The sequence below is a fragment of the Epinephelus fuscoguttatus genome, linkage group LG6, assembly GCF_011397635.1.
Source record: "Epinephelus fuscoguttatus linkage group LG6, E.fuscoguttatus.final_Chr_v1".
NCBI classification, from domain to species: domain Eukaryota; kingdom Metazoa; phylum Chordata; class Actinopteri; order Perciformes; family Serranidae; genus Epinephelus; species Epinephelus fuscoguttatus.
Genome location: NC_064757.1, coordinates 11,397,282 through 11,424,999, shown reverse-complemented (window position 1 = coordinate 11,424,999; position 27,718 = coordinate 11,397,282). Strand labels below are relative to the sequence as shown.

At 42.9% G+C, this 27,718-nt stretch overlaps 1 protein-coding gene across 11 annotated transcripts in view; it reads right to left on the bottom strand.

Annotated features, from left to right (window-relative positions):
* The window catches only part of fbrsl1 (fibrosin-like 1), a 400,430-nt gene that overhangs the window by 163,102 nt on the left and 209,610 nt on the right, over positions 1-27,718 (bottom strand). For 10 of the 11 annotated variants that reach the window (XM_049577999.1, XM_049578000.1, XM_049577994.1 and 7 more), the window contains 2 exons: positions 6,799-6,900; positions 2,340-2,375 (listed from right to left, as the gene is read on the bottom strand). In XM_049577999.1, the coding sequence (XP_049433956.1) occupies positions 2,340-2,375; positions 6,799-6,900 (138 nt within the window). The remainder of the gene's footprint in view (positions 1-2,339; positions 2,376-6,798; positions 6,901-27,718) is intronic. The other variant, XM_049577993.1, reaches the window with a different exon arrangement.

Sequence of the window (27,718 nt, the reverse complement as noted above, 5' to 3'; positions counted from 1 at the left end):
TATTCCAGTAGATACAAATTGGAAGCACTATTGGTACTTGGAAATTGGGATTCAATTACCAACTTTTTGACTGTCACTTCTTGATGCAAGATTCATTAGCTCTTCTTTTAGTTTTGTCTGTCAACAAAGTAAGGAGTGAAGAAAATGAGTACAATAGACTGTCAAGGAGACATGTTTCTGCGGAACGTGTGCAGATTATTTACTGTACATGCAGCTTTTTTGTGCAAAAAATGACACCAGCAGACAATACATTCTGTATGTAACTGCCAAGTCATTTTAACACAATATACATTCATTTTCCGTGACCAAAGCATTCTGGTGACTCCACTTTCCCTTTTTCATGAGTCTGGCACTAAAGCCCAGAAACTCCTATACATTCTTGTGTGAACCATTCAAATGAGGCCATTCAAGCCTGGCAGGCAACATAAGAAGGGAGACATATGGAAGCATAAACAAGAAGAGGCGTTATCTCCCATAGAAATAGAAAACAAACTGTCAGGAGAGATTGCCTTTTTTTACCTCTTAGTGCCTTGTGACAGATAACCAGCCCACATCCACCAGCATGATTTTTTGAGTGTTTGTGGAGAGGCAGAGACAGTAGATGGCGATCAGTGCCAGGGGCCAACCAGAAGATAGCCCTGTCCATGCTATTGGTGGCCGGTGGTGCTGCCTACGCCTGTGTGCCCGCCTTGTTGACCCCCCCCCCAAACTCACAAACAGACTTCCACCCACATACATAGCTTCTCTCTTCCTCTTCCTCCAGCTATAATGCTCTATGCAGCCTCTGGTCTTCTCCTCTTCCTCCTCCTCCTCCCATACCCACTCAGCCTCTGCCTGGCAGTCCCCTGGAGCCCCCCGACCCCACACCCCATGCCCCCCCTCCCCACCCTTCGAAACCATCATACTGTAAAGCCTGAAGCACTTACAGATAAGGAGACCCCAGAAATCAAGCGGGCCCGGCAGCAGAGCAGATTGAGAGTCAGAGCTCAGCACCCAGGAGGTGCCTAGAGGCTACGTATGCTGCAGATAGCACCATCGGATAGCCAGAGAGTGGAGCCAGACAACGTAAAACTTCCTGCCCTCGTTACTGGACTTTTCTTTGCTTGCACAATGCCAATGACCCCACACCACCACCACCAACACCAGCCGAGCCCCCTCCACCTCCATTTCTGCCCTCTCCCTTCAACTCCTCCCCTCCTCCTTTCAGATGAAGAGAAGGCTCCTTCCCTGCCGACTCAAACTGACAGCTCGAGCCAAAGGGCTCCACAAGCTTTTTTGGAAGGTCTTGTTTGTTTTCATCCATCTGTGAGTATGCGGCCGCTGGGGAATAGGAATGTGACATGTTCTATTAAAACAAAATCAAAAAAAAAAAAAAAAAGAGAGAAAAAAAGATCGTACAGAGATCAAGGTCTTTTGAAGTTAAGCTTTGTTCAGCGCTTTAACTGCAGTCCTTTGAGGCAGATTAACGATGACAAACCATTTATAGTTGTTTTGTTTGTCGGGATGATTGCTTCCAAGCTGCAATAAGAACTGCCATATGCCACTCATCAGCTAAAAGTAGCACACTTTAAAGAATGTTCCTCTTATTAGTTCCCCTTTAAGCAAAGGACATAAAGGACGACTGCTGTCTCTATTACCCAGAGACTAGACACATCATTGAAACAATGGGAGGGGAAGAGCACAAATTTACGGCTCGAAAAAAGCACTGGGGCAAGGCAACAGATGCTTTCAAGGGATAAAAATAGTCCTGCTCTGACAATTTGTGAGCTATTGTATGTTTGAAAGGATTGGGCTGACGTTTCCCAAGGCATTACTAAATATTCCTCTCGGGCACATTTACCTTGAACAACACATGGTCTATGACAGAAACCATCTCACTTGTACAGTCAGTTGTTTCCAACAAATCATGAGACATGCTTAACTGCTATAGATCCTCCTGAAGGTGTAAATGTACAAGCATCTCTGTGGTGGTGAGAGATTGTATTTATTGCATAGATGCGGGGGCCTTTAAGAGGCTTTTAGGCATATTGTCATATGTGAGCAAAAGGATTCTCCATTGACAGTCACTGGAGGAAGACATAAAACTCTGACAGCCAAATTGCAGCACCGGCGAACGGCGCTGATCGATGCCAATAAAACGAGGCTCTTTTCGCCAAGGTAGCGCAGGACACCTTCCCGCAATTTAATCAGTCAGTCAGCCAGAATTAATGTTCCTAATATCATGATTTCTCCATTACTCTATTTAACATAATTAAAATGTCGAGCGCCGGGGCCATAAAGCGGGTCGTTGGAGATTGTAATTCTGCCGTAAAGCTATGAAGCATGAAAATGCCACTTACCGAGTAGCCGCGGCCTGACAGCGAGTGAGTGGAACTCTGTAGGGAGAGAGAGGAGAACAGGGATGACCTTTAAGGAGCGTTTCACTCGCTGACACAGACATGATGAAGCAGCGCCGCTTTAATATCAATATTCACGTTAACCTTTTACCCGCCCCGCCATGTACACCACGCCCGCACACATCACTCCCACACATTCTGGCCTCCACCATGGGGGTAGCTGAGCGGCACCCGCTCTAAAAACAATCACTCAGATCCTGCTGAGAGACTTAATTTGAGTTGTCATGGAAATACACTGTGGAAAACCTTAATTATTTGGTAAAGTCATAATTAAAATTGTGCACAATAGTCATTCTATGGCTGTGTGACTGCATTTTAACACAGTGTGACGTACGTGTACATGCTTTACTTAAAACATGATTAAGACTCTGGTATATATAGGGTACCTTATGAGGCAACTGTATGGCATGTTCTAATTTTGCCTGTAGACCTTTTGTAGACAACACTTCTTACACTTCTGGTGGTCTTATAAAGCAGGTAATGTGTTGAAATGCAGGTCAAGATGAACTGTCACCATATATTTGTTTGGATTCACTCGCTCCTGTGCCATCTGACATTGATGGACACATGGGAGTGAATCCATAACCCGCACCAGTGCATAAAGTGATAAAACACACCTTGATATAGAATATATTGTTCTGAGAGCGAGTAACAGCTCAGGTACCCTGCGAGCTGAGGACGTTTGCTTCTCTTCTTATCCAATCTTATAATTTCCAAGTGTTTGTTCTGCTCTCAAAACAAACAGTACTGAATAAGAATAAGGCAACAACAGGCAAGAGATCATTTCTAAAATGCTTTCTACTCTTCACAGGCAAAAAGGCATTATGTCATGTTTATCATTTAAGATTTATTATAAAAGACACTGTTTTAAATATTTTTCCTTTATTATAAAATGGTGTCTGCCACCAATTAGGACCAAACTAACATTCTTCATTATGTTACATTGGTATTAGCCCCTGTTACTCAGGATAAATATCTCTTCATGCATTTAGCGAGGTGCTTTGGCCTATCAAACTCCTCCTGTGCTTTCTAATGCAGTCCTCTAAATGCTGAACAAGAGCAGGATGGAGACAGAAAAAGCTAGGTTTTGTTCTGTTCTCTGGCTCTGTCTGTCAGAGCCCAGCACGAATACCAATCTCCAAATCCCTCCCTCCACTTCCACTTTTCACTTCTTTTATTCCTCTGTCTAGATTGGCAATTTCTCCCCCCCTGGTCTCTGGAGGAGACTTTTCTGCTAGACCAATTTCATCCATAGGTCCACCTTCAATCCAAACGACCTCCCCCACACCTTCACTGCCGCTGCCTCTCTTGTTTTGCACCCTCTCAATACCCCTCATCCATTCTCCCACACCTGCTCTAGGCCTCAGCCCTCATCAACGCCTGTGTGCCCCTCTGATTTGCAGGACGGCTCCTGCGGTGACGATTAGGGAGGAGTCCCACCGTGAACCGGAAAGCAGGCTCTGCGGGAATCAAAAGGCTATTCCCGCTCTGCTCAACCTCTCTGCTGCCTTCACTACTGTGGCCAGAGAGGAGGCCAGAAGAGAGGGGAGGAAGAAGTGCACAGAAGGCAAAATCTATGAGGCCAAAAGTGTGTTCCAGTGACAATGTGGTCTGTTGTCTGTGTGTGTGTGCATGTTGTGTGTGCACTTAGATATATGTGTATATGCATGTGTTTTGTGTGTGTGAGTGCATATGTGCATAGGTGGTGGGAGGCCAAGGCCGTTTGGAATTAGCCTTACTATGTAGAGTTCATTCAACTTGGAGCATTCTGAGCAGAAAGAGAGGCTTATTTAAATGATAATGAGGGACAATCCATTGGATTTAGTGCCGGTGAAGGGAGGAAAAGAGGGGAGGGAAAGGGGGGGATCCATTAAAACGCCAGCGGTTCATAAGCCATAGGGTCGGCATCCAGCTAAACACTCTCTCTTAAAAGCCATTATACATGGCTCTCAATGGATTCTGCAGCGCTTAGGACTTCAAAAGGATTTAAGAACCCGCCCCAGAGAGGGAGTGTGGGGGAGGAAGCAGAACGAGTGTGTGTGTGTGTGTGTGTGTGTGTGTGTGTGTGTGTGTGTGTGTGTGTGTGTGTGCCAATGTGTGTGCCCGTGTGTGTGTGTGCATGTGTGGTGGTTATGGTGGTTGGTGGCGAGAGGGATGGGGCGGATGCTGGCGGCATTTAAGGGTTAACTAAACAGCCCTGGAGAAGAGAAATGTTGCTAAATCCGCCCCCTAATCCTCTCCCCATTTCCATGCCCCCTCCTCCACTCTCCATACAAAAAAAAAAAAGGAAAGAAAAAAGAAAAACATGGCGACAAGAGGGGAGGGTCCAGTCCATCTTCTCCCATCCCAGACTATTGGTTTTTGTCATTGCGGGGAGGCCAAGAGGCGGGCCAATCAGAGCTCGATGAAGCATGATGAGGAAAGGGATGCAAACATGGATGCCCTCTGTGGCAGATCAGGTGGCTGGGTGGGTTTGGGTACATGTGGGTGGGTGTGGGTGGATACAGGAGGGTGTGGGAGGCCCTGACAACACCACACAACTGCCGCCCTCTTCTCCGCAGGACACAGATGCAGTGCAACCCCCCACCCCCCACCCCCCTTCACCACCTCATATTTCCCTAATCCCTGTGTGGCTTAGTGCCGGGGCCCCACTGCACCGCAGGCACAATTACCTAGTCAAAATAAACAGATAAAGACCCAACCATGGCAATGAACAAACAGCATCCCCTGCAATTTTTTTTTTACCCCCTGCTCCTAAATTGATGCATGACTGTTTTTACAGGCGGGCAGGCGGGCGCGTCCACATGTCGCATTTGTCTCTATTTCCTTTGGCGGTAAGACAAGAGAAATCCATTTTACTCGTTGCAGACGCAGCATCATTAGTTAAGAGCTCTTAAAGCTGGGGAGCCACTTTGATGTGGTGGAGCGTGTTTTACGAAAATTAGCAGCGCTCTCAGTGCGGTGGCGGAGACTTCATGAAGCTGAAAAATAAGAATTATAGAGGAGACAGCGACAGAGTGTTGGTGAGGAACCTTGCTGCGTGTATCTTGTCCAGGCCTTGACTGAGTGGAACACAACAGCCAGCAGAGAGAGGGACAGACACACAGACAGAAAGAGGAAGACGAAGGTAAAGACAGGCAGAGGGGGGGAGTGGAGATGGAGAGATATGGATGCCGTGGCTACAACGATCAGCGTCTGTGCACCATTTATTTGGCAGCAGATTAGAGAGACATGCCACATCTAACACCGTCGGCGATTACAGCGTGCAATTTTCAACAGTGCCCCCCCTCCCACCTCCATCACCACAACCACCACCACTTCCACCCTCACTCTACCACCCTCCTCATTCATGCCCCCCCCCCCCTCTTCTCTGTGCTTGTCGTATATCCCTGTCAGAGCTGTCAACCGGCTTCGGTCTTTTATCTGACAAGCCCGCCTCTTCCCCCTGACTTTTTCATTAAAAGACAGCCTTTTACACAAATTCAAGAGAAATGGTATGAGGGGAAGAGGGGGGACAGCGCACGAGAGAAACAGAGCAGCGAGGCTTAGAGAAAAGAGGATGAAGATGGGAGAAATTAGACTTTTTTTTTTTCATCAAGCTGGATTTTCAATTGGAATGCTGAATAGCTTAAAACAATGTATTTAATAAGTTCATTAAAATCTTTTTCCTTCCATCACTTTACCCCTGCTGGAAAAGGGAGCTGCATATTTTCCTTCCTCCTCTTTCTCTCTCTCTCCCCTTCTGCTTTCGTCAGCTAAATGAACAGTCTGATTGAATTTCGTTAGGTTTGGGAGGTCTGCTTGACAGGCATTAGTTAGGAAGCATATTTCTACATTCATTTAAAATGAGCCGCTTGGGATTTTGCATAAATTCTCATTACTTCCCCTGTATCTAAATTGCATTATTTCATCCCTTATGCTGAACCAATGCCTGGCCTCCATTTTCCTTTACCACCTACTCATCCTCTAAATGGGCTGGCATATGGATGCCGGCGCAGCAATAATTGGAACAGTTTCTTTAACTCATTCCACTCTGGGGTTGGCGAGGTCAGCCCACACCTGGCTGAACTGCGTTAGGTCATGTCTACATTTAACCGCGCCATGCTTTAAATAATGCCAGGCCAACAAGGTGATGCTGTGTGACCGGCCTAATCATTTCCTGTCTCTGTGCTGCCAGCCAACCAGTCTTTTTCCCAACACACAGGGGATTTATGAGGTGATAGCTGGAAACAGCAGGAGCTACAGCACCAGCTGCTCTCTGATCTCAGCCTCAATGTTGCTGTTGCCCGCCCGCTCTCTATATCCCACCTCAGGGGTCCCTTGCCTTGGCCTGTGAAAGTTGATAGCCTTGCCCGCCGTAGGAGGTATGTGAAAAGGGGAAAGGTCTTATCTGAGGACTCACCTCACTGAGCTGCTCCTTGGAGTTGCTCCTGTGCGGTCGGCTGAGCTCCTGCACCGTCTCGTCCTCACTGACTTTGACCGGACGAAGCGCTAAAGGTTTGATCTGCAGGGGACACAAAACAGGGGACATTTTCAAATCATGTCCTTACCTCATGAACCAAATCACTATGCTCCCAACTACGCAGTATACCCTGAGAGGCAGTTACTTTTCAGACATTTGAGAGGCATAAAGTATAATCCTAAAAGCTGCTCTGATGTAACAGTAAATCACTGCAGAGTAGCTTATTACTTTCATAAAATGGCAAGGAGAAAGATTCAAACTGTTATATACTAAAAGACCATGCCAGCGTCTTTTGCCTGTTAAATACAAATGACATGGGCTTTACATCAGCGTAAACACCATAGGCTTATTTGGATTTTGTCTATAGCTGCATGAAACCCCCAGGAAATAAAACCCCACACAATGGTATTAAGAAAAGGACAACAGAAATGTAGGCTACATACAAATGCTAAAACACCAGTACAGTTATTTTTCTACTGATGTATCTTTAATTAGTAGAAAAGCTCCTAATATTAATTATCTATAATTAAATAGTTGTATGCCATCATAATAGCCGAATCATTAAATCTTAATCCATCCACCAACACAGCGTTTTAAAAATAGGTCATTCATTTGGTTTCTTGTTAAAACCAGCAGCAGTTGATGTGGTATGTCTTAGATTGAGCATTGATCTTGAAATCTGCTCTCACATATAAACAAATTTGTGTTCAATTGTACGAGCTTCAAGCTTGATGCAGCCATTGAGGACTGGAACTATCCATTTTATATCAGAAGTTCAGACACCACAAAACAATAGTACTGTTTAAACCAGAGGGACACAAAACAAAGTTCCAGGTGACGTCAGTATTTCTGTCACTCACTGGGATCTACCAACTCCACAAGTCAGGTATCTATGTGTAACAATACAAGATAACAACAATAGCTTCAACTGACTTTCAATGGGCCATGGTCCTTCTATTCTGTCACCTAAGGGAAACACAAAGTCAAAGCTCAGTGTCGGTTTGTGCTTTGGATAAATGCAAAGCAGAACTGGCTGTAGCATTAACACCTGCAACCCCAAATCTTGACCAGCTGTTGGTAGTCATACCGGCCAACAACAATGTAGTCAACCCAGCTGTTAACCACAGTTTTTTCTTTCAATCAATGTTATTGTTATACTCTAACATCACTAAGGCTGCCCTGGAAAGTCTGAGATTCAAATTATCAGTCAGAGACCCCTTCAAGGCTAGCAGTGTTTTCTCAAAAAATAAATAAATACTTTTTAAAAGGGTGTGCCAATCACTGTGCCTTTCAGTCCCCTTAATTGTGCTTCAACTCTACACAGAGCCTACGCCGTTCACGCATTTATACTTCTGCGGTGGTGTGTCTGTGTCACTCTGCAGGTACAGTACACCTTGAAAACAATAGTTTTGGTGGTGTTTCTGTGAAGTGTTGTGAAGTTTAGTTGATTCAAAACATATCCAAAACACACATTAAACATGGCTTAATAGTGACAATGTCAAACACAAATACAAAATCTGGCTTCCAGTGACTTGCAAGATTCACAGACAAAACACTTGTCTTTTGCTGGACACATTTTCCTCACAAATCAACATGCTAATGTTTTTAGCACAAGCCTATGGCATTTTACACTGTATAAATTAGCCTAGTGGTTAGAAGAGATTTCCTCTACTCATATGAAACCAGGATGAATCACACACTTAATACACTTAATACATTAAACACACTATTTTGTTGAGGCTTTATTTTGTTCACAGTTTATCTATTTTTTCTGTTGAATACACGTAAATAAGAGCTTTGTTTCCACTGAGGGAAATGGTTTTCAGCTTATAAAAATGGACAGGAGATCTACCACGCTGGGATGTGTAGTTACATTTCTGGGGAAGTGTCAGGCTACAGCATAGGCTTTGGGTCTATGCCGAAGGTACGGCGTCGATTTCCCTCTGCTTAAAGGCGGTGACTTTACAGCTCACGGCAACTTATTACTACACAGTCTCTGGCTTTAATTTGATATCTAGAGTCAGCAAAAAACGCTGTTCCACATTTTTGATTAATTGTTAGCGTAATTAGCCAACATTAACTCAGAGGGCTAACTTGGCTTGTTTAATATATTATGTGAATGTCGCTGTCACCCTGAATGTCTAAACCCCAAACCCCATTCAAAGTCTCAAACTTTATATGACAGTAAAGGAACAAACAGTTCAACATTTGTATTGGACAGCCAAATCTGACTTAAGAGTCTGGTACAGCCCTAAAGGCCATGTTTTACACATATGATAATTAGTGCCATCATATGACACAAACACCACATACAGTGTAAAAATAGAATGTTCCTGAACAGGTAGCGTCAGTATGATGTCAGGGTCCACCGCTGAATACTGTCTTAATCCCCATCCATTCCACAATCGAAGCGACGTCCCATTCATAAGCTAACTTCACCAGTAAAAAAAAGTTCCTTCTGGTCAGTGACAAAAGAGAAGCTAAACAATAAACATACTTCCACAGCTGCCAATACAACATTTCAAATGAAAAGATTATGCTTTAATTTTCTGGTCATGAAAATAAATAAATAAATAAATAAAAATCTAATACTGGCACAAAATATTATCAGCAGCTTAAATGTACAAATGGCAGTGTCTGCATTCAGCCACCCACATGATGGTAACCCTAATGCAAACCTGGATGGGTTGTTTTATTGCAGGCCATCAAGACCCACAGTTGGCATGCATTCAAATTCCCAGCCAGATGGGAGGCTGGCGAGCTCAGCAAGGAGGACTATGTGCTGGTGCAGCACCAGCCAATCACAGTGTCCCGTGCTGCTTCCCCACCTTGGAGTACAGTGGCGATGGCCGCGGGGTGTAATCCATTTGACTAGCAGTTTGCATGTAGCAGCTCCCCTGGTGGTGTGCACGGTGGCTGGCCCCGTTCTCCTGATCTCCACTGTAATTTAAGCAGATCACTGCTACAATTAACCTTTCCCGGTAAATATCAATTATGGCCCCCGGCTGGGCTAGAATTAAAAGGGTCATCAGCTAATCTGACAGGTCCTGTACGCTACCACCTGGCTGGGAGAAAGGGAGGGAGGCAAGGCGGCAGAGAGAGAGAGTGTTTGTCTACCCTCGTGCCCACCAGCTCACATGCCAAGTAGACACAATTCCCTTTTAATTACCCTGCCGCCGCCAGGGCAAGCATGCTGATTGGCCAAGGGGCATTAGCAGTGCACTGAGGTCAACAGTGACAGGACGGGGGTGGGGTGAGGTGGGGTGGGGTGACTGTGGCAAAGAGGAGGAGGGAGCTGCCGCCAAGCAATCAGGGTGTAGAGATGGAAGGAAGAGAAACCTGGCAGGTGGGCCTAATCAGGTTTGACTTCCACCTCTACCCCCCTCTCCCTCTGCCTCTCTCGCTCTCGCTCGACTAGCTGTCAGCCTAATCACTCCTTGAATCTCAAAATAGATGGTGGCCTTTTTGATTTCCTTCTCTCAAGGAGAGCACAAAGAGAGCAATCCTCCTTGGCAGGCAGGCAGGCAGGCACGGAGGCAGAAACAGAGCGTCAAGGTACAGTCGGCGTCACGTTGCCGTCAAGTGCAGCCGTTGATTACTTTGTTTACCCAGCATCAGTGTTGCTGACAAATTCCTGAAGGCGCCCAAAGTGTTTCCGTCTCCTCCAGGGCCTGCAGCTACATTACCCAGTCAGCAATCAACTTGGCTATTGATCAGAGCACAGCGTCTAATTAGCCGCCTAGGTTAATGATGAAGCGTGCGAGGACCGTTCCCCGAGCCGCTGTTCGACGGGACAGGAGAGCAATTGATCTAGGCAGGAATTCACCAACTCTGACAAAAGATTGGCAACCCTGACTGCCTGTGATTAAGGCAGGGACTAATTTCCTGTCTGGGGAGGTGTTTAATTGGCCCTAAGCTCCCAACTGTACAGCTTTCATGTGTTGTTTTTTCCTTTTTGTGTACTCATTAATGTTAAAGGACAAGTTAGTGAGCTTGAGGGTGGGGCTAATGGTCTCTGTTGAGATGTAACTGGTTGCAAATGGTGACACAGTTCAAGGTCATAATGCCTCTTCACTATGCTTGAAGTAATTTTCCAGGCAGCCTTGAGGGAGCAGTTCTTGGCCACCTGGCTGTTTTAAGTAGTTTTTTTGTGTGTGGATTAAGTTTGTTTACATTGAAGGTTTGACCCATGCAGTATTGGGACAAGGTTAATCAGGTTGAAGCAGCAAGTTAATGTGGTTAATCTGTGCGTGGTTGGGTGGGGGGGGTTGGTGGGGGGTAGTTTGACTTAAGACGACAGATAGCTGAGACGTAGAGAAACATAGCTAAGTAAGGGCCTGTGTTTTACATGAATAATGTACTGGAAATTAGCTCCATTAGTCTCGGTATTGAACATGTCTGCAGTCCCTCTCTGGAGGCTGCCGCTCTGTGCTCTTTAATTATCTTCAAAGGGCCCTCCAGCATCTTAATTTCCCCCCAAGTTGAGTAGTGCCGACTTGGGTCTGCTCATTTATACTACTCTAACCCTGGGTGAAGTCACAAAGCCCGGCTGCTTAGGAAGGGCTAGTCGAGGCATCGATGGAGACAGTAGAGGTTCACATCAGTTCATGCTAGGCTTGGCTAACTTTCCCTTTTATTTTCCCTCTTCCTCACTCTCCTTGCAGTGTCGATCAATCTGCAGCCTGTCAGCAGGGTGCTGGCTAGAGGCTGGCGGGTGATGCTTTGTTGTCCTGCTCCTTTGATCCTACCTCCTTCACCTTGCAGGGGGTTTCAGAGGGAGGGCATCGGATGGCTGCACGGTCTCCCACGTTTTTCCTCCTTTAATAAGAGAAACTGTTAGTCCTGACCTCGCTTTTCCTCTCCTTGCTCCAGCTCCTCTTACTCTGCCTCATCTCTCCCTAGCCTGCCGTCACCTGTCAACAGCGCTCAGGGAGGCTGTGCCTCAGCCTTGTCCCAGTGTCAATCCTCATTACCCTAGGATCTTGGACCTTGCCCCCCGCCCGCCTCTTCCTTTCTGGCTGCCTTGATGCTCTTCTCCTCCACACTTCCACGCTCAAATCCGCTCTCAGGGCGGGGAGGAGACGAGGGGCAATACAGGGAAGGTAGGGCTGAAGAGGACGGATACAGATCCTTCCTCTAATTTGTTCTGAAAAGTGTCCTGCGCAAAGGACCCTCACCCCCATTAACCCAGGGACAGGCTGCTACCGCTGCTCTGGGAGGCATCAGCAATATGTGTATGTATGTGTGTGTGTGTGTATGTGAGTGGGGCCCGGTGGTGCGGCGGGCGAAGGCACCTCAGCGCTCTGTGCCGGGCTCCGGCACCGGCTCAATCTATCGGCTCATTATCCCCCCCGCCCAGGCTGGGGTGCAGACAAGTGCACTTTAGGGCCACAGGCCAAATTGATTCATCTGCCTTCATTTTCTTCAGGCTCAGAAGTGGCAGCTGCTCGGAGGCAGGGGGAAAGAGCTATAAGATGGTGAGAGACAGAGACGAGAAAGAGGGAAGGAGAGAAAGAGAGGGTCTGGGATAGAGTGAGATGAAGGAGGGAGGCATCAAGAGGAAGAGGTGTTCCTGGCTTTGTTCCTCATCCATGTCTCATTTCACTTTTCTCTCCTCCTCCTCCTGCCTTTTCTCTCTCTCTCACTTTACAGCACAACCAACACCTCCCTCCCTTGAAATCGCTATCAAGACGTGCACTCACTCCCCCACCAAGTCCCAAGTTGGAAATTAGCCCAAGGACAAGCTAGTGGATTTACTACAGGGAGAGCAAATGGATTTTTGCTTTTATTTTGACGAGTCCCAGTGTATCCATTAAGCCTTTTAATCATACATTATTCATAGAGCTCGCCTTATAATAAATGACCACATAAAAGAGGTACACATATTATACAAGGCCTAAAATGCCCCCATAACTCTCTCTCCTAGTGCACTCAGAACTACATCACATTTGTAAGCTGGTTCACAAATATGAGCCTGTAAAATCGCAGCAAGATGGCGTTTCTATTCAAAGCAATGACACCAGGACACGACAAGAGTTGGCAGATTAAAAGCAACACTTGCGTACAAATGGGGTACGGAGCAAACAAATTAGAGGGCGTGACCTATTAGCCATTCGGCATGTGTCCTGCACACAAAATTGCAGTGCACAATGCTACAAAGTGTAAAGCTAACTGGGGTGGCCACCGCGACCGCCCAACACTGTAACAAAGCAGTCAACCTGAAAGCGAAGCCGCTTACTCGGCCTGATTCCCAGCCAACGGGGACCTCTGGAGAGCCTGAGTGTCCCGCAGGGCCCCGTCTGGAACAGATGAACTGGAGAGAGGAGCACTCCCTGTGGGCCCGAGGTCTCTCCAATCACTCTCACCATATGCCTCCTGGGGGAGTGAGGGAACAAGGCAAGAGAGGAGGAAGAGGGGGAGGGGAGGTGCACCTGCTCCAAAATACGAACCCATCCCTCAGCACCTGTCCCGGGGGTTCACTGACAACCGCGACCAACAGACACACACACACCTCACCTGTCAGCCAGGACCATAGGAACAGTATCTGCCCTGCACTGATAAGCACAAGGCCTTACAGCAGAAACACCCCAGACCCCTCCTCTTCCCCCCGACTCCCACTCCAAGGCAAGCGCTTCTCAGAGCTACCAACAACAATTAGGCCGATGATGTCAAAATGCTAATGATGTTATTGGAAGGAAAGCAAGGCAGCGATGCTGGTGATCTGCGTTTTGCTCTTCATTGCCGGAGCCAACATTATGCAGATCTTCCTCCTCTCTTGTTGCTCTGCAAGAAATGCACAGCTTTGATTTCTGTGTACACTATTAGCGCTGAAAGCAGTGAGTGCATTTTGCAAAAGATTTATGCATGCTAACAAGAAAAATTCAAATGGCGCTCACTTTGGAGGTTGTACTTTAATTTTTTTTTTTTTTTTAAACATGATTATTTGCAAGTCAAAGTTCACTTTGGCTTTCAAAAAAGAGGGTGCATACAAAGTCACAGTGAAACAACTTTAGGTTGTGGTACATGCCACTGGAAATGCCACAATTGCACTAAGTGGTCAGCAAAACCTTTTGGAGATTAAGAGAGAGAATGATTTATTCATTCCTTTTCAAGTGTGTGCTGCTGTACCTCTCAATGCAGTAATTATCTCAGCAGACCTTTCAATCACCAGAGTATTTTCAAGTTAATGGGGAGGCATTGAAAAAAAAAGACAAAGACAAAATACATGTGTATGTTCTTAACCCCTAAATAGCTAATGCAGTGTTAACCATAAAGAAGGTAAAAAAAAAAAAGAATGTGTTGCATACATGTTAATTTGAATTGACTGATTGATTATGCATGATAGCTTTTTGCATGCACCCCAAACTTTATTCTTTCATAATTAATGTTGTTTACACACAACTTCAGAACCTCATTAGCATTCCATATGCATATCTTTCAAACAGAGAAGTGTCACTGATGTGAACTATAACACTAATGATAAATGCTGCTAAAGAATAAAAATAATTTAATGCTATTAGTTGACTGGTTAAGGTACAAATGAGTGACTGCTGTGTGGTGCTCCCAATCATCACTGCCATGCTAATAGTGGTAATGTTAGCTTATAATGTTAGCTTATATTTAATCAGGTTAGAAGTAATTACCGTAATGGCTCAATCAATCAAAAATACTTCCACCAAATGAATTACAACAGAGTCTTTTAAGGGAGAACAAATCATCAAGATGGAACTGAAATACTTTATATGTGTAATTGTATGGGCAGCATCATATAAGCCTACATTTTTTTCTCAGTCATTTATCTTTTTATTTTATTGTTTTGTATTTTTTTTAATTCTTCATTTTAATTTTCTCTACTTCCACTATTATCGCTATTTTTCCACTGTAAAACATATTAACATTGTAGAAATGCTTTAAGTATGAACAACGTCATATGTAATCAAATGTAAATGTATGTTAACTTCCGCAACTGCAATAAAGTATAAAAAAACCAAAACAAAACATGGAACTTAAGTATTAAAACTGAATGCTGCCTTTAATGACAGTGGCACATTTTTAACGAAATGATTGATTGTATCTTTCAGATTTCTGCAAGTCTGAGATAAAAATTTGCCTCCTACATGCAGGTCAAGGCGTTAAGCACTGCTCAACACTGTGACCATAATAACTGTGTGTGTGTGCTGCATCAGTCACAGATTCTGCAACAGTTTGGCATGGAAAGGATTTATCAGTTATGACTCTCAACTCCATAACCCTTAAATGGACAGAGATAAGGCTGGCGTAAACACTCTTATCAACTGATAAGAGTCTGTTGGTGGGACAGATCAGCGGTCCAGACAGATTTCGAAATGACAGATTGTCTGACTACACACAGATATTTTCCCAACTTAAACTCACAAGTTGGCTAAATATCAAAGAGAAGACTGCTTTCTGTAAATAATAAGCAAATCCAGATGTAGGTCAGGTTATTAGGGTCATTACAAAATAACTGTGGCTATTATCAGGAGCTCTACAGAGTTCTACCAATACAATACTGGTTTCCAGCCATTGGTATCAGCCCAACCCTAGTTTGTTTGTATAAATGAAAATGAATGTCTTTTTTGTAAACATTTTCATTTTCTCACACATTTGCTTTGATAATGTACACACTTTTCACCACCAGTTACTTTCATCATTGATCACTGTGTACCACTGATCCATGTACTAAAGACTCAAGTTTTGCTCAACTGCTGTAACACCATGAATTATTTTTTAACACTTGAAAATGATCTTATTAGCAGTCGAAGGAATTACATTTTTGGAAGTGCAACATTCACACTCTCTCCTGTGACTACACTTGATAACTTTGTCACCCTCACACGTACTTTAAGAAATGTTTAATTTCCTCTAATGTAATCTGAAATCATTATCAGCTAAAGCCGGCGTACGAGCTGCAAAAAGGCCCCTTTTAACAAGTCCACCAAACACACACACACACACACACACCCTAAAACTAGCTATCATTCACCACGACATAATTAAAACACTGAAGATGAGATTGTGGGGTAAAGGAAATGAGCAAGTGATTAAAAAAATGCTAGATGAAGAACTGTCTGAAACTTCCAATCGGTCTAGCTTTAGACTGTGTTCTTCAATCAGGTAAGGAAATAGCTCTCTAATGGAATGTCTGAGTAAAATCGTGCAGTGTGTCCTAATCACTATGCTATTGCTTTAGTACTGACCAACATGCGACCAATCAATGACCAACTGAAACTTGAGATTCTGTGGAAAGTATCTTTTTCCTTGGGTAGTTAGGTTAGCTTTCGTAAAGAGTAATATGTCTCTTTTTGCAGAAAAGAAGCCTTTCAAATTGTTGTGATTTCCTTGATCACTTTGAGATACAGAAAAATATTTGAATGGCAAAGCAAGTTGGTCATGGCTGATTCTTTGAAACACCTATTTCTTGAATGACAACTCTCTTGTTTATACCTCAAAGGTCCTGATATAGGTTAAAACAATATAGAGGACTAGAAACTGCGCTGACTCCTTATGTCTAAAAAGATGGACAATTACGCAGTTTCTTTGGGTAGGTGATCCTACACTGTTCGTTAAACCCTTTACAGGAAGTTCATCTTTTAATGTGATTGCACTTGAGCTTTCAATTATCACAGTGGCAGCAGCAGTTGGTACTAACATTACAACAGAGATTCAACCTATTTCCAGTTTCTTATTTATTTATTTATTTATTTATTGTCAATTTCAACTCCCCCCAATAAACTGAATATTTTTTAGAGATATCTGTCTTTAGAAATTAAAACAATAATCAAACAAATCGGATATCAATATTATGGCTGATATTTGTTTGTTTTAACGTTAACATTTTTTATGAGGATCCCTTAAATTTTCATGTATTTATTTTTTATTAAAAATAAACATGATAGACAAACTTTGGACAAACCTTGTAATGACAAATGTGTTTAGAAATGATCTTAGACATATACTGTATGTCTTGAGCAAATTCCTTTTGCTTAGCAGATAAATAATAAATAAGTCCAGTTCAGACCAAAGATTTACGATGAGCTGAAACAGGCAACTACTTGAAATGCATCGTTCTGCAACATTCTAAAAACCTGCCAGTTCACACCAATGCAACTAGATGAACGGTGTATCATCTCTATGCAACAACTCTCTGTACCTCTGTTCTGATTGCCAGTTTTTCAGGCTTATATAATATAATTATAATTTAATTTGTAGTTTCTTAAAATATGAATGAGGACAGTGATAGTGAGATACTGGCTACAGTTGCATTTGTAGTCATGATGAAATGGCGAAAAAAAAACCCAAAACAAGACAAGCATCAGATGTTCTGTATTGATAATAAATACGCCATAATAATATGGTAAATGGTAAAATGGACCTGCACTTGTATAGCGCCTTTCTAGTCATCTGACCAGTCAAAGGCATCAGTCACAAGCTATGTTTCCATCCAAAAGTGATTCGAATCATTCGGAAATGCGCATTAACAGAAATACGAATCCTGTGTGTTTCCATTAAATATAGGGACTTTGGTGAAAACTACGAACTTGCGCGAGTTTTCTGCAGAACAGGAAACAAAACAAGTCTTGCATTCTTCTTCTTCTACATTTTCTGGCAGTTGGCAACCAGCTTGTAAATGCATTACCACCTTCCCGACCCAGAGTGTGGATATCACCATGGAGAGAGGTGTGCTACATCAGACTTAATTCGAACTTAACTGTTTCCATCCCCTGTTTTGCGAATCAACATTTTTTCGAATCAACCAAAACCCGGTTAAAGCAAGCGTATTTTAGTTTGTGCGAATCAGGAAATTTTAATTCAAATTTTGGCATTTACATCATAATTTTCCAATGTGATACTTCTAGATGCGCATCTGAACAGGCTGATGGAGGGGCGTCGGTGGCGCCCCATGTACAAGGCTGTTGCCGCAGCGGCCCGGGTTCGACTCCAGCCTGTGGCCCTTTGCTGCATGTCCTTCCCTCTCTCTCTCCCCCCTTCACGCTTAAGCTGTCCTATCAATTAAAGGCTAAAATGCCCCCCCCCCCCAAAATAAATAAACAGGCGATGGAAACATGGGTACTGTCACCCATTCACAAACACATTCATACACTGGTGGCCGAGGCTACCATACAAGGTTCCACCTGCTACTCCGAATGTTGGGCCGTTTTGCCGGCAAGCTGCGAGCATTTAGACACACAGAGCAGGATTGGCAAGTTGATCTGAGGTGCCCAATTTTCTGCCTTGTAGGGTAGTCATATTGGCGGAACCCTTTTAGTTTAAACAGACTGAGGCGGCCTTCCGGAACGGGAGGGGCTGTTGAAGACTTGTGGGAGGCACTGTTGATGACGCTGCATGTGCAAGTCACTGGCGGTGGATAAACAGGAAACAGCTGATAACAGGAATTAGCGAGCAGCTAGTAGCAAGAGGGAAACGCAAACCTGACACTGTGAAGATGAGCAACTGGGGAGACAAGGAATTGCGCACCCTCCTTGTCCTCGCAAATGAAGAGGCCATTAACCTTCAGATGACAGGAACGGTGAGGAACGGGTCAATTTACGAGAGGATCGCCGAAGGACTGACTAGCCGCAGCTTCCCTCCCACGTCACTGTTTACATCACATGCTGAGCTACACATTTTGTTACTTGTTTACGCCTCCCATTGCCCTGAAAAAGGCAAACAAAATTAGGCACGTGGCATTTTGCTGCACTCCCTGATTTTGTTTTTATACTGCCAATGCTGAAAGAAGACTGATTGGGCTTTACTGCAAATTTGCACAATTCCTATCTAAAAAGGGCTTTTGTCGCAAATCTTTGGTCTGAACTGGGCTTAATGCTGTATTTCCACTGCATAGTACTCAGCAGCTCTACTCAACTCGCTGTTTTTTGCTTTTCCATTATAAAAAGTTGTGAACAGTACCTGGTACTTTCTTTTGGTATCACTGCTGTCAAACCTCCAAGTGAGCTAAGTCAATAGATGGAGTTCAAACAATGCAGACTACTGATTGGTCAGAAAGTCATAAGAATTGTCACTTGCAGAGGACGGGACATCCTACACAAGCCCGACATTCCAAATAGCCAACCTACTGTCAATAGCCTACAAAACTATGCTGAACACAGCACCTGACAAAGTGCAAAACAGTTCATCTGTTTAGTTGGCAATGGAACAGTTAAATGATCATTGTGTTGAAGATGATGTCACATGGTATCATTATGGTGATCTGCAGAGAATCCTGCCCACACTGAGGGGACACAGTGGAAAATGAAATAGAAAAGAGGACCTAGTACTAAAAGTGAGTTGAGCTGAGTCAAGTCGAACCATGCAGTGGAAATGAGGCAAAAGTTTACTTTTAGCTTACTATAAAACAAAGCGAAAAATTACCACTTCCACATTCTAACGGTGCCTGATCTGAATGTTGCTCTGCATGTTGGCAAGAAAAGAATTCTTAGTTATACACTGGAGTAAATATTGGAGTTTTCTGGCACAGAATGATAATATTAAATATTATTCTATATAGCTACAATCCTGCATGTATGGACAGCTTGATCCTAAAATACTTATATCAGCCTTGGAGAGTCTCATATTGATTGAACTTCGTACTGTAGCACTGCATGCTGGAGCTAATCTGTAAGATTTAGTGAGGAGCTGAGGCAAGTCATCAGAGGATGGGGAGAGTTTAGAAAACAGAGACAGAAAGTGGGAGTTTTTTTTAGAGAGATGAGGTCTAGGCGAGGAGTCAGGAGGTAGTTTGCAGTCAGAGAGTGAATAAGAGAGACCGGGAGAGACAGCCAGAGTGCTCTGGGCTTTTTAATAGGAAGCAGATGCAACACATGTAATGAATCAGCTTCGGCTCGACGCGGCTTCCCTCTGATGTCTGAGCACCCGTCCTGCCCTTGAAAAACTTCTGGGACGTTATCTCATGCCTGCACAGCACACACTGCCAGTGAATTTTGGAGGAAGTGTTATGTGTTGGATGAAGGAGAGGAGGGAGAGGTAGGGGAGTTGAAGTGTGTGTACTGGTGTACTCATACAGTATGCATTTATCTCTGTGTGTATGTGCCACAATATAACAATGAATGTGCATGCTCTATGTGCTGCAATACTTGAACACATATACAAACATATATACTCAAATGCTTACAAATATATGTGTATGTATTGTGATGTGTGTATCTTTATGTAAATGGACATGTTATACAGTACATCCCCATGCACAGCTAGCTATATCTGTAACAGCTCTTGGCTGTTGGGTGTTAACATGCTAGTTAGAGCTGAGCGATTATGAAATTTTATTTCAGTTGTGATTTTGGTTTCCAATGATTATGAAAACAAGAAATAAGGATGAAGTGTATCGTATTGTATCTTATCATATAAATGATCATTGTGACACATTACATGATGCTATCATTGCTAAATGTAATGAGGCTAAATTCTCCTTTACAGTGGCATGCTCGGTGTTGGTAACTTGGCGACTCAGCAGAACCTCTTATTGGCTTTATTTCTAAAAGGCAGGAAAAAAGGCGAGAAATATATTCAAATATATTATATTACAGTTCACTCCAATGCAAGCTGCTCAGATTAATTGCAGTCCACTGCTCTTCTGCCAACACCGCAGGGTCTCTCCCTTCTCTCTTGTGCCATGTTTACATTTATATTATATATTATATTTGTTTCATTCTCTCATTTATTCTATTTTTTCCATTTCTTAACCCTATGGGCCCTAGGCCTTTTTGGGGTATTTCTACTGCCTTTACTTTTAAGCTCATATCACAGTCATTATAAAGGCTACATACACATGCTATATCTTGTTTTTTTTCAGGACAATCTGGGCTAACCAGATTTCCATGTCCTTCTATGTGCCTGTATTTTATATTAATTTTTATATCAATGAAAAAAACAAATCCGTGTTACTAAATTCTTACATTTTTACATGTATCTCAGCATAGCAAGTTGGAAGTTGACATATTCTGCCATATGTGAAGAGGGGAGACTCTCTGGAATCTGGCAATATAAGAACCATGATGGTGGGACATTCTGTCACTTCACAGCTGTCCAAAACATGTGGTTTGTGCCAGGCGGACATAATTGCCAGTAATTTTTCATTATTGCAAGAAATTCCATTGACTCATTCACAAGTCAAAAATGTGTTTTATCTGAAAGAAACATGCAATATTTACATCTAAGATCATAGAAAAATAGTCAACCAAGTTTTTCAGTTTCAGTTATATATTGGGGGGGACATTTGGGGCATTGGTGGGGGGGCACGTGTCCCCCTCAATGTATATGGTGACTACTGCCCTGTCAGCATGCATAATTAGGCTGCAGTTGTCTGGGTGCGCAAAGGTGAAGTGCGCTTGTCTTGTCATACAAAGTTTGATGGAGTGTCAACTGGACAATATGGAGATATTTGCATCTTGAAAGCTGGACTACAAGTGTGGATAGACAGGGAGAAACACAAGCAACCCTAAGACGTGGTAAGATACGATATTCCTCACTATATGAAGTGACTGATAACAAGATCTGTATAATGGATTGTAAAGAAATTCGTCAGGTTTTTATTTTGTAGATAATTGATCTGGATTTATAGCGTGATGGGATGACAGCACCATGATGTGTGTGGTATCATTGGAAAGCTCTGGTCCTGCGCTTTGTGTGCAGAGCTGTATGAATCTCTGTTAATTTTAGTGTAACGTTTATCATTTTTTTTCGCTGTGAAAACACTGGACTACCGTCAAGTGCTTGGCCTTGTCGGAAAGCTACAATTCCGCTGTTTCACGTGATATGCGTGGCTTCTTGCTATGACACGCGGCCGCGGAGAAAATCCACAGAAAAGAACGGGTGTGAATTTGGGCGCACTATGCGTTGTTCGGGCCCATAGGGTTAAAATCAGTTTTTTGTGTTTGAACCAAATGATTGATTGTATCTTTCAGATTTCTGCAAGTTTGAGATAAAATTAAAAAGTTAAAGAAAATTCACTGTTAAAGTTCAATTATACATGGTATTTCAAAAGTCAATGAAAAATCATGTTATATATTCATGATCTCATAACAAAATACCGTAAAACTTTAGCAATTAGTAGCCCAGGCTATAATTTGCTTCAATCACTGAACTCAACAGGCATATATTTGGGACAGGTGTCCATTAATTCCTTTTACACAAAGAGCAAAGAGGGGAGATACAATCAAATTATTTATTCGAGCAACTATGAATATTACTTCTATAAAAATTAGGCTTCAAATGACATATCAATTGTGTGCTATGTTATGACATTTGTTTTACGGCACCCAGCATTCCGGCACAGCACCACTTTATCCATTTAAGAACATTTTTGATTCTTTTGACTGGTAGACCCTTATGGACTTAAGAAAGTTAAATAACTTACCGACTAATCGAGGGATGGAAACATATTCTGACTTTATGACAGCAGTCACCACTTGTTTTGGTCTTCTCTGGTGCTCACGGTTGGTTTTAGTAAAATGAAATGAACGGTGCTAACGATATGTAGCATCTCCATATCAGCAAAAGTTTAAATATTTATATTTGTATGTTCCATCCGAACAGGCAACTAATGTTAGCTCAAGTGGGTAGTCAACAATCTGGTTTTATACATCCAAGGGACTGGGTATTTACTTGGGACTAGGCTTTTTTTTTGTTTTGTTTTGTTTTACAGTAATCGTGATTATGATTTGTTGCCCCAGTCAACCTGCCCTAATGCTGGTGTTAGCATGCTAACTAGCACTGACATGCTGGCATGTGAACAAGTACGTATTTGATATGAACAAGTTGTCTTTTTGTCTTTGGCCTCTCTTTTATATGGTGATGGACTCTGACACTGATAAAGGTGGTAGTGAGGTGAAAAATCTGATCTCTGTTATCTTCAGGAACTCCCAAAGCCTGGTTCTCATCAAATGCCACAGAGCTTAAGAAGGAATTCACCAATAAATGAATGATGTCATTATCTCCTCCCTCTAATGTGGTTTGGACTTACAAAGTTTGATCATCCACCAAACATAATAAGGCAGCCGTGTTTTTTCTATCACAGACAATAGACCATTTTCTCCCCTCACATTTTGACATGTGCCAGAAAAAGCACAGGTGCAACTGAAAACAATAATGATGACTGCATTCCATGTTTATGTTTTAGTTCCTGGGCTGTGGTTTTGAGCGTGCTGGCTCACAAAAAAGGCTTACTGGGACACTTAATGGAGCAGATCCATTGTTAATGTTATTAGTTGCACCTGTGCATTTTGTGCTATAAAAAGTTAAAATATCTGCTTTAAAAACACCTATTATAAATTAGGTGTTGTTGCCTAGAGTTGAACTTTCTCTAAACAAAAAAACCCCCCAAAAAACACATCATTTTGCAGCATAGTGTTGTTGGCACAATGATTCCACCCGGTAGTACACAGAACTGAGTATCTTCCCTGCAACCACCTATTATATTTACACACTTGTCGCCTGCAGGCTGTTAAACTTGTTGAAAACACTTAAATATTAGAGGATTCAGTTTCTCTCATTTTCACAATTATGTAGCATTTTCATGATGCATGTTGTTTTCTAAGCATATTTTTCTTACATTTACAAAATGAAGTTAATAAAAACACAAGGGAGCAAATCATCACACGTAAAGAGATATGCTTGCAACAACCACCTCAAACCATCATATCTAATATCTCTTTTCCCACCATGCTGTTAGTCCACAACACAAGTTGAAGAAATGTGTGTGAATATACTGTAGCCTAAGATTGTGTTACCAATATTCTTTAACATTTCCCACAATGGATTTTGCCATAATGTCCATTGTTATGTTGTAGACACAGTGTGCATTAAAGTGACACATTATGAAGTGAAATTTGTTCAATACATTTCTCAATTGTAGAATGCAATATGAAAAAGTGGATGGGACCACCACACACAAAAGGAAAATCAGGTGTTTTACATATGCAAGCGCAATGTAACAATCACCCCAATCATAGTAATGAGCACCAAAAAAAAAAAAAAAAAAAAAATTCCCTTCTAGCCAAGTTCTTTTTCCCGAGCAAAGGATCATTGCTCTTTTGACTTGCAGCAAATTGGTAGATTGGTAGCGCATCACACTGCCGTCACACTGGCTTTTATCTATCTCCATATGCAGGCCTGCATAAGGAATGTTTTAAATCCCTATAAGCCCAGATGCAGAAAGCATTCAGCTTGCACACCTGACATGTAAAAAATATGAAGGCTGCTGAGAATAATGGGAGGTCAGGAGAGGCAGTGAGAAGACAGAGAGGGAAAATACAGGGGAAGGAAAGTATGGAGGAGACGGAAGGTGGGGGTGGAAGGATTGATGCATTCTCCCTCACAAGACTGCAACGTGCACACTTAAAGGAGTTTGCACATGTCAGAAATGGAAGAAATGAGGCAAGGATAGCTGGAACCTGTAGAACAAGGGAGGAGATGGGAGGAGAGAAGAGAAACTATGCAGGAGGCCTGCTCCCTGTCATTTTGGGTGCTTGGCTATGACATCTGTCTCTTTGCTGTCATTTCCATCACTCCAGCTTGGACCAGACAAGATAGGATGGTGGAGATCGAGGCAAAGGCGGAGGAGAAGGAGAAGGATATAAAGAAGGAAGGAGGAGAGCAGATAAGATGAGGGAATTCGAAAGCTTAGGGTTGGTATGGAAATCAGGTCTTGGAGAGGGGAAAAAAAAAAGGAACGATGAAAAGCAGATGGAATCAGCCGCTGACATGACAGCATCCAGCCTAGAGAGCGCAGATCTACTGCTCGCGCAATTACATGGCTGCATTTGCATCTATATGATCCCGCAAAACGCTGTCATGTGTGGGGATTTGAGCCTTGCTGTCTGCCAGTGCCTGTGCACGATTATGTGTGTGCAGCACGTGTGTACGTGCGAGGATATTCACAACATTAGATGATCTGACAGGCGCTGCTTGTCGCGATGTACACTACATAAAATGAGGATGCAGTTGGTAGAAGAGGATCATGTCCATTGTGTTAATAGGGATAATAGTGATTTAAAAAGCTTACAGGCGGATTCACTGCGCATTCTAATTGGCAAGGCCCCTCAGATGAAGCTGCCTCCTGTATCTCCCCGTGACTGGGAACACATGGAATAGTCCAGGGGATAAACCAAGTCTAACTGTAAAGCTGTGGCACTTAAAAGGGTAGGAAGTTGACATGACTTAATTAAATGGTGGTTTAATCTTTGATGAGTGGGCCAGTTGTAAGATTGAGTGATGCCACTACCTGTTTTCCCACCTGAATGAAATCCTGCTATTAGAAATAAATCCCTTATTGACTAATTACTGATGTTATTACCGAAATGCAAATGAACATTTCTAATCAAGTGACTGTATAGACTCTTTACACTGTTTGGGTTTGTTATTTTCCCCAGATAGAAAAACCCAAAGAGAATATATGGCAACTGCTGGAGTGGAAGATTTAAAGAATTTTCTCTGTTTTTATACATCTGTCTTGTGTTAACAGATTTGGATGATTTGTTTTTAAGCTTTCAGTCCTGCAGATTTTGTCTTAACAGCAACCTCAACATGGAAAGATACTGTATCCATTTTCATTTTGGCTACCGACATCTAAGGCAACCAGTTCCGTTAACTGCTACCAACTTTTTCTTCAGCACAGCAAAGGCTACCTTCAAATGCAGCGGTGAACTTCACATCTTATGTTGAGGACATGAGGAAAACTAAAGATGACCCACATTCACAACTCGCTGTCTCCCTGTTGTGTTTTTCTGTGTACTTGCCCCCCTTACAGCAGCAAACACTCATACGTAACAGTATGCAGAATGACACTTCCAGCACCCACGAAAACCCAATGTGTCACTTCTGTCTTCTTCATGTATACGGGATTTGTTTGGGCTTGTGTGTGCGTTGGTGAGAGTATGTACAAGCACCACTTGATGGCAGTAACACACTATAACAGTAAAGTATACTTACAAACACACACATGTGGTGTTGCAGCTGTGGAAAAAACAATATCTACAGTGTGGAAACGACTGCCACAGGCTCACAGCATACGAACTACCTAGCAGGGAAGGAGGAGTAGGAGTGCGGGATGGGAGAGGGAGGTGAGTGGTGAATGTGGAAATGACAGGAGCATATTGGGAGGCTAATTGTCTTGAGGAGCGGCCTGGGCGACCTTGGCAGGGTGAGAAGTCAGGGGCTTTGGCCTCCCAGGGCATGGTGCTGCCAGGGTAATTGTGCCACGATCTTGACCTCGCATTGCTCAAACCCGCCCTCCATTCTTCCTCTCTCTATCCCTCTCTCTTTCCTTAACTCTGTCTTTCCCTCGCTGAAGCTGAAGAGGAGCCGAGATCTGCTCTCCGCTCTAATGATGTCAGCTCCCAAGAGGAGGCGTCCGTCTGCTGAATCTCAACAGCTAGCCTTCAAAGTCTCTGCCTGGCCCAGGAGCTGGAGGGAGGCCTGGAGGATGGTGGAGGAGGATCTGTCCACTAGATGGTACAAACTCAACCCAAACAGCCAGCATGAGTAGAACTCCTGAAGGAGGGTGCAAAGGTCCTGCTCCTCTTGCTCTGCTACTGTTAATGGAGCTCTCAAACAGTCAAAATGCAAAAGTTGGGAGGTAGCAGGAGGCAGGATGAATTCACCATGAAAACAAAATTACAGTGTGCATAGTAAAGATCAGAGCACCAACTTTGCAACTTGCAAAAGCTAATTCGGAGAGTCCTTCAAATTTAAGTTTGAAAGTAATTTCTAACCCAGAGTTCAGAGTTTATGCACTACTAACATTTTAAGGGTTATATCTGATGGAATTGTTTCAATGTAGGCTTAAATTACAACTTAAATATTACACTTAGCTTGGTGTAAAGTCCTCCATTGAAGAGTAGCTGTCATAGCACAAGGTAGGATAACTTGGGGGATGATGAGGAGCTAGTTATACTGGCTGTTTTGCCTCAGTAACACATTATTTGTGGTACATTATACCCACAGGGGATCTTGTGCCTTTTATACTCACAATATAAATGCTTGAAATTGAATGGGGTGTCAGTAAACATGCAAAATAAAGTGCATACACATAAAATATCACACACAAGTAAGTGGGCAATTATATATAATTCCTCTATACCACACTGGCAAGCAAACATGTGGGGTTAGATAACGTTCTAATGAACAACAACTAATTTCTAACAGTTTGCCAGTGTAGGCTATCGTTGTGTTTGTTGTAACTTTGCAATTTCACCTGCCCAATAGGAGGGTACCATTATATCAACTTAAGTTGATGATTTCCCCACTCAATGTCACTGTTGTTATTGTGCACTAGCTGTAACTGTAGTAACTTAACTGTAGCTTAAGGTTGTATAGTTATCAAATCAATGATGTGACCTTGCAGTATTTTGATTTTTACTCTTCACCTGCTCTTCACCATCTACATTCTATGTTTACACAAAACAAGACTTAAATGAGTCACAGTGAAAGGTAACTTTTCTCAGTATTAATTTCCACAGCTATGCTGATGACACAACTTTATACACCTGTAAGATTAAATGAATATACAAACCTCTTTGAGTTTAAAGCTTAGTTTAGTAGCTGCATAATGAAGGTTTTAGCATCACAATCAGTCCCACTGTCTGGCTTGACTTACACAAGGCAAGAAGAATAGTAACAGAGGTAGAACAAAGGAGTTCCTGGAATGTTAATAGGAATGTTTATGGGCCAAACAAATGCCTCTAGAAATATTTTTTTATTATGTAGACATAATATACAAGTAATTGTATCAATTTGGCTGCTGCAATATGTTTGGCCTATTGTGTATCAGATGAAGGAGTGTGATTGATCTGCCCCAGGGCTCCACTGGTGCTGTTGAACTGGGATT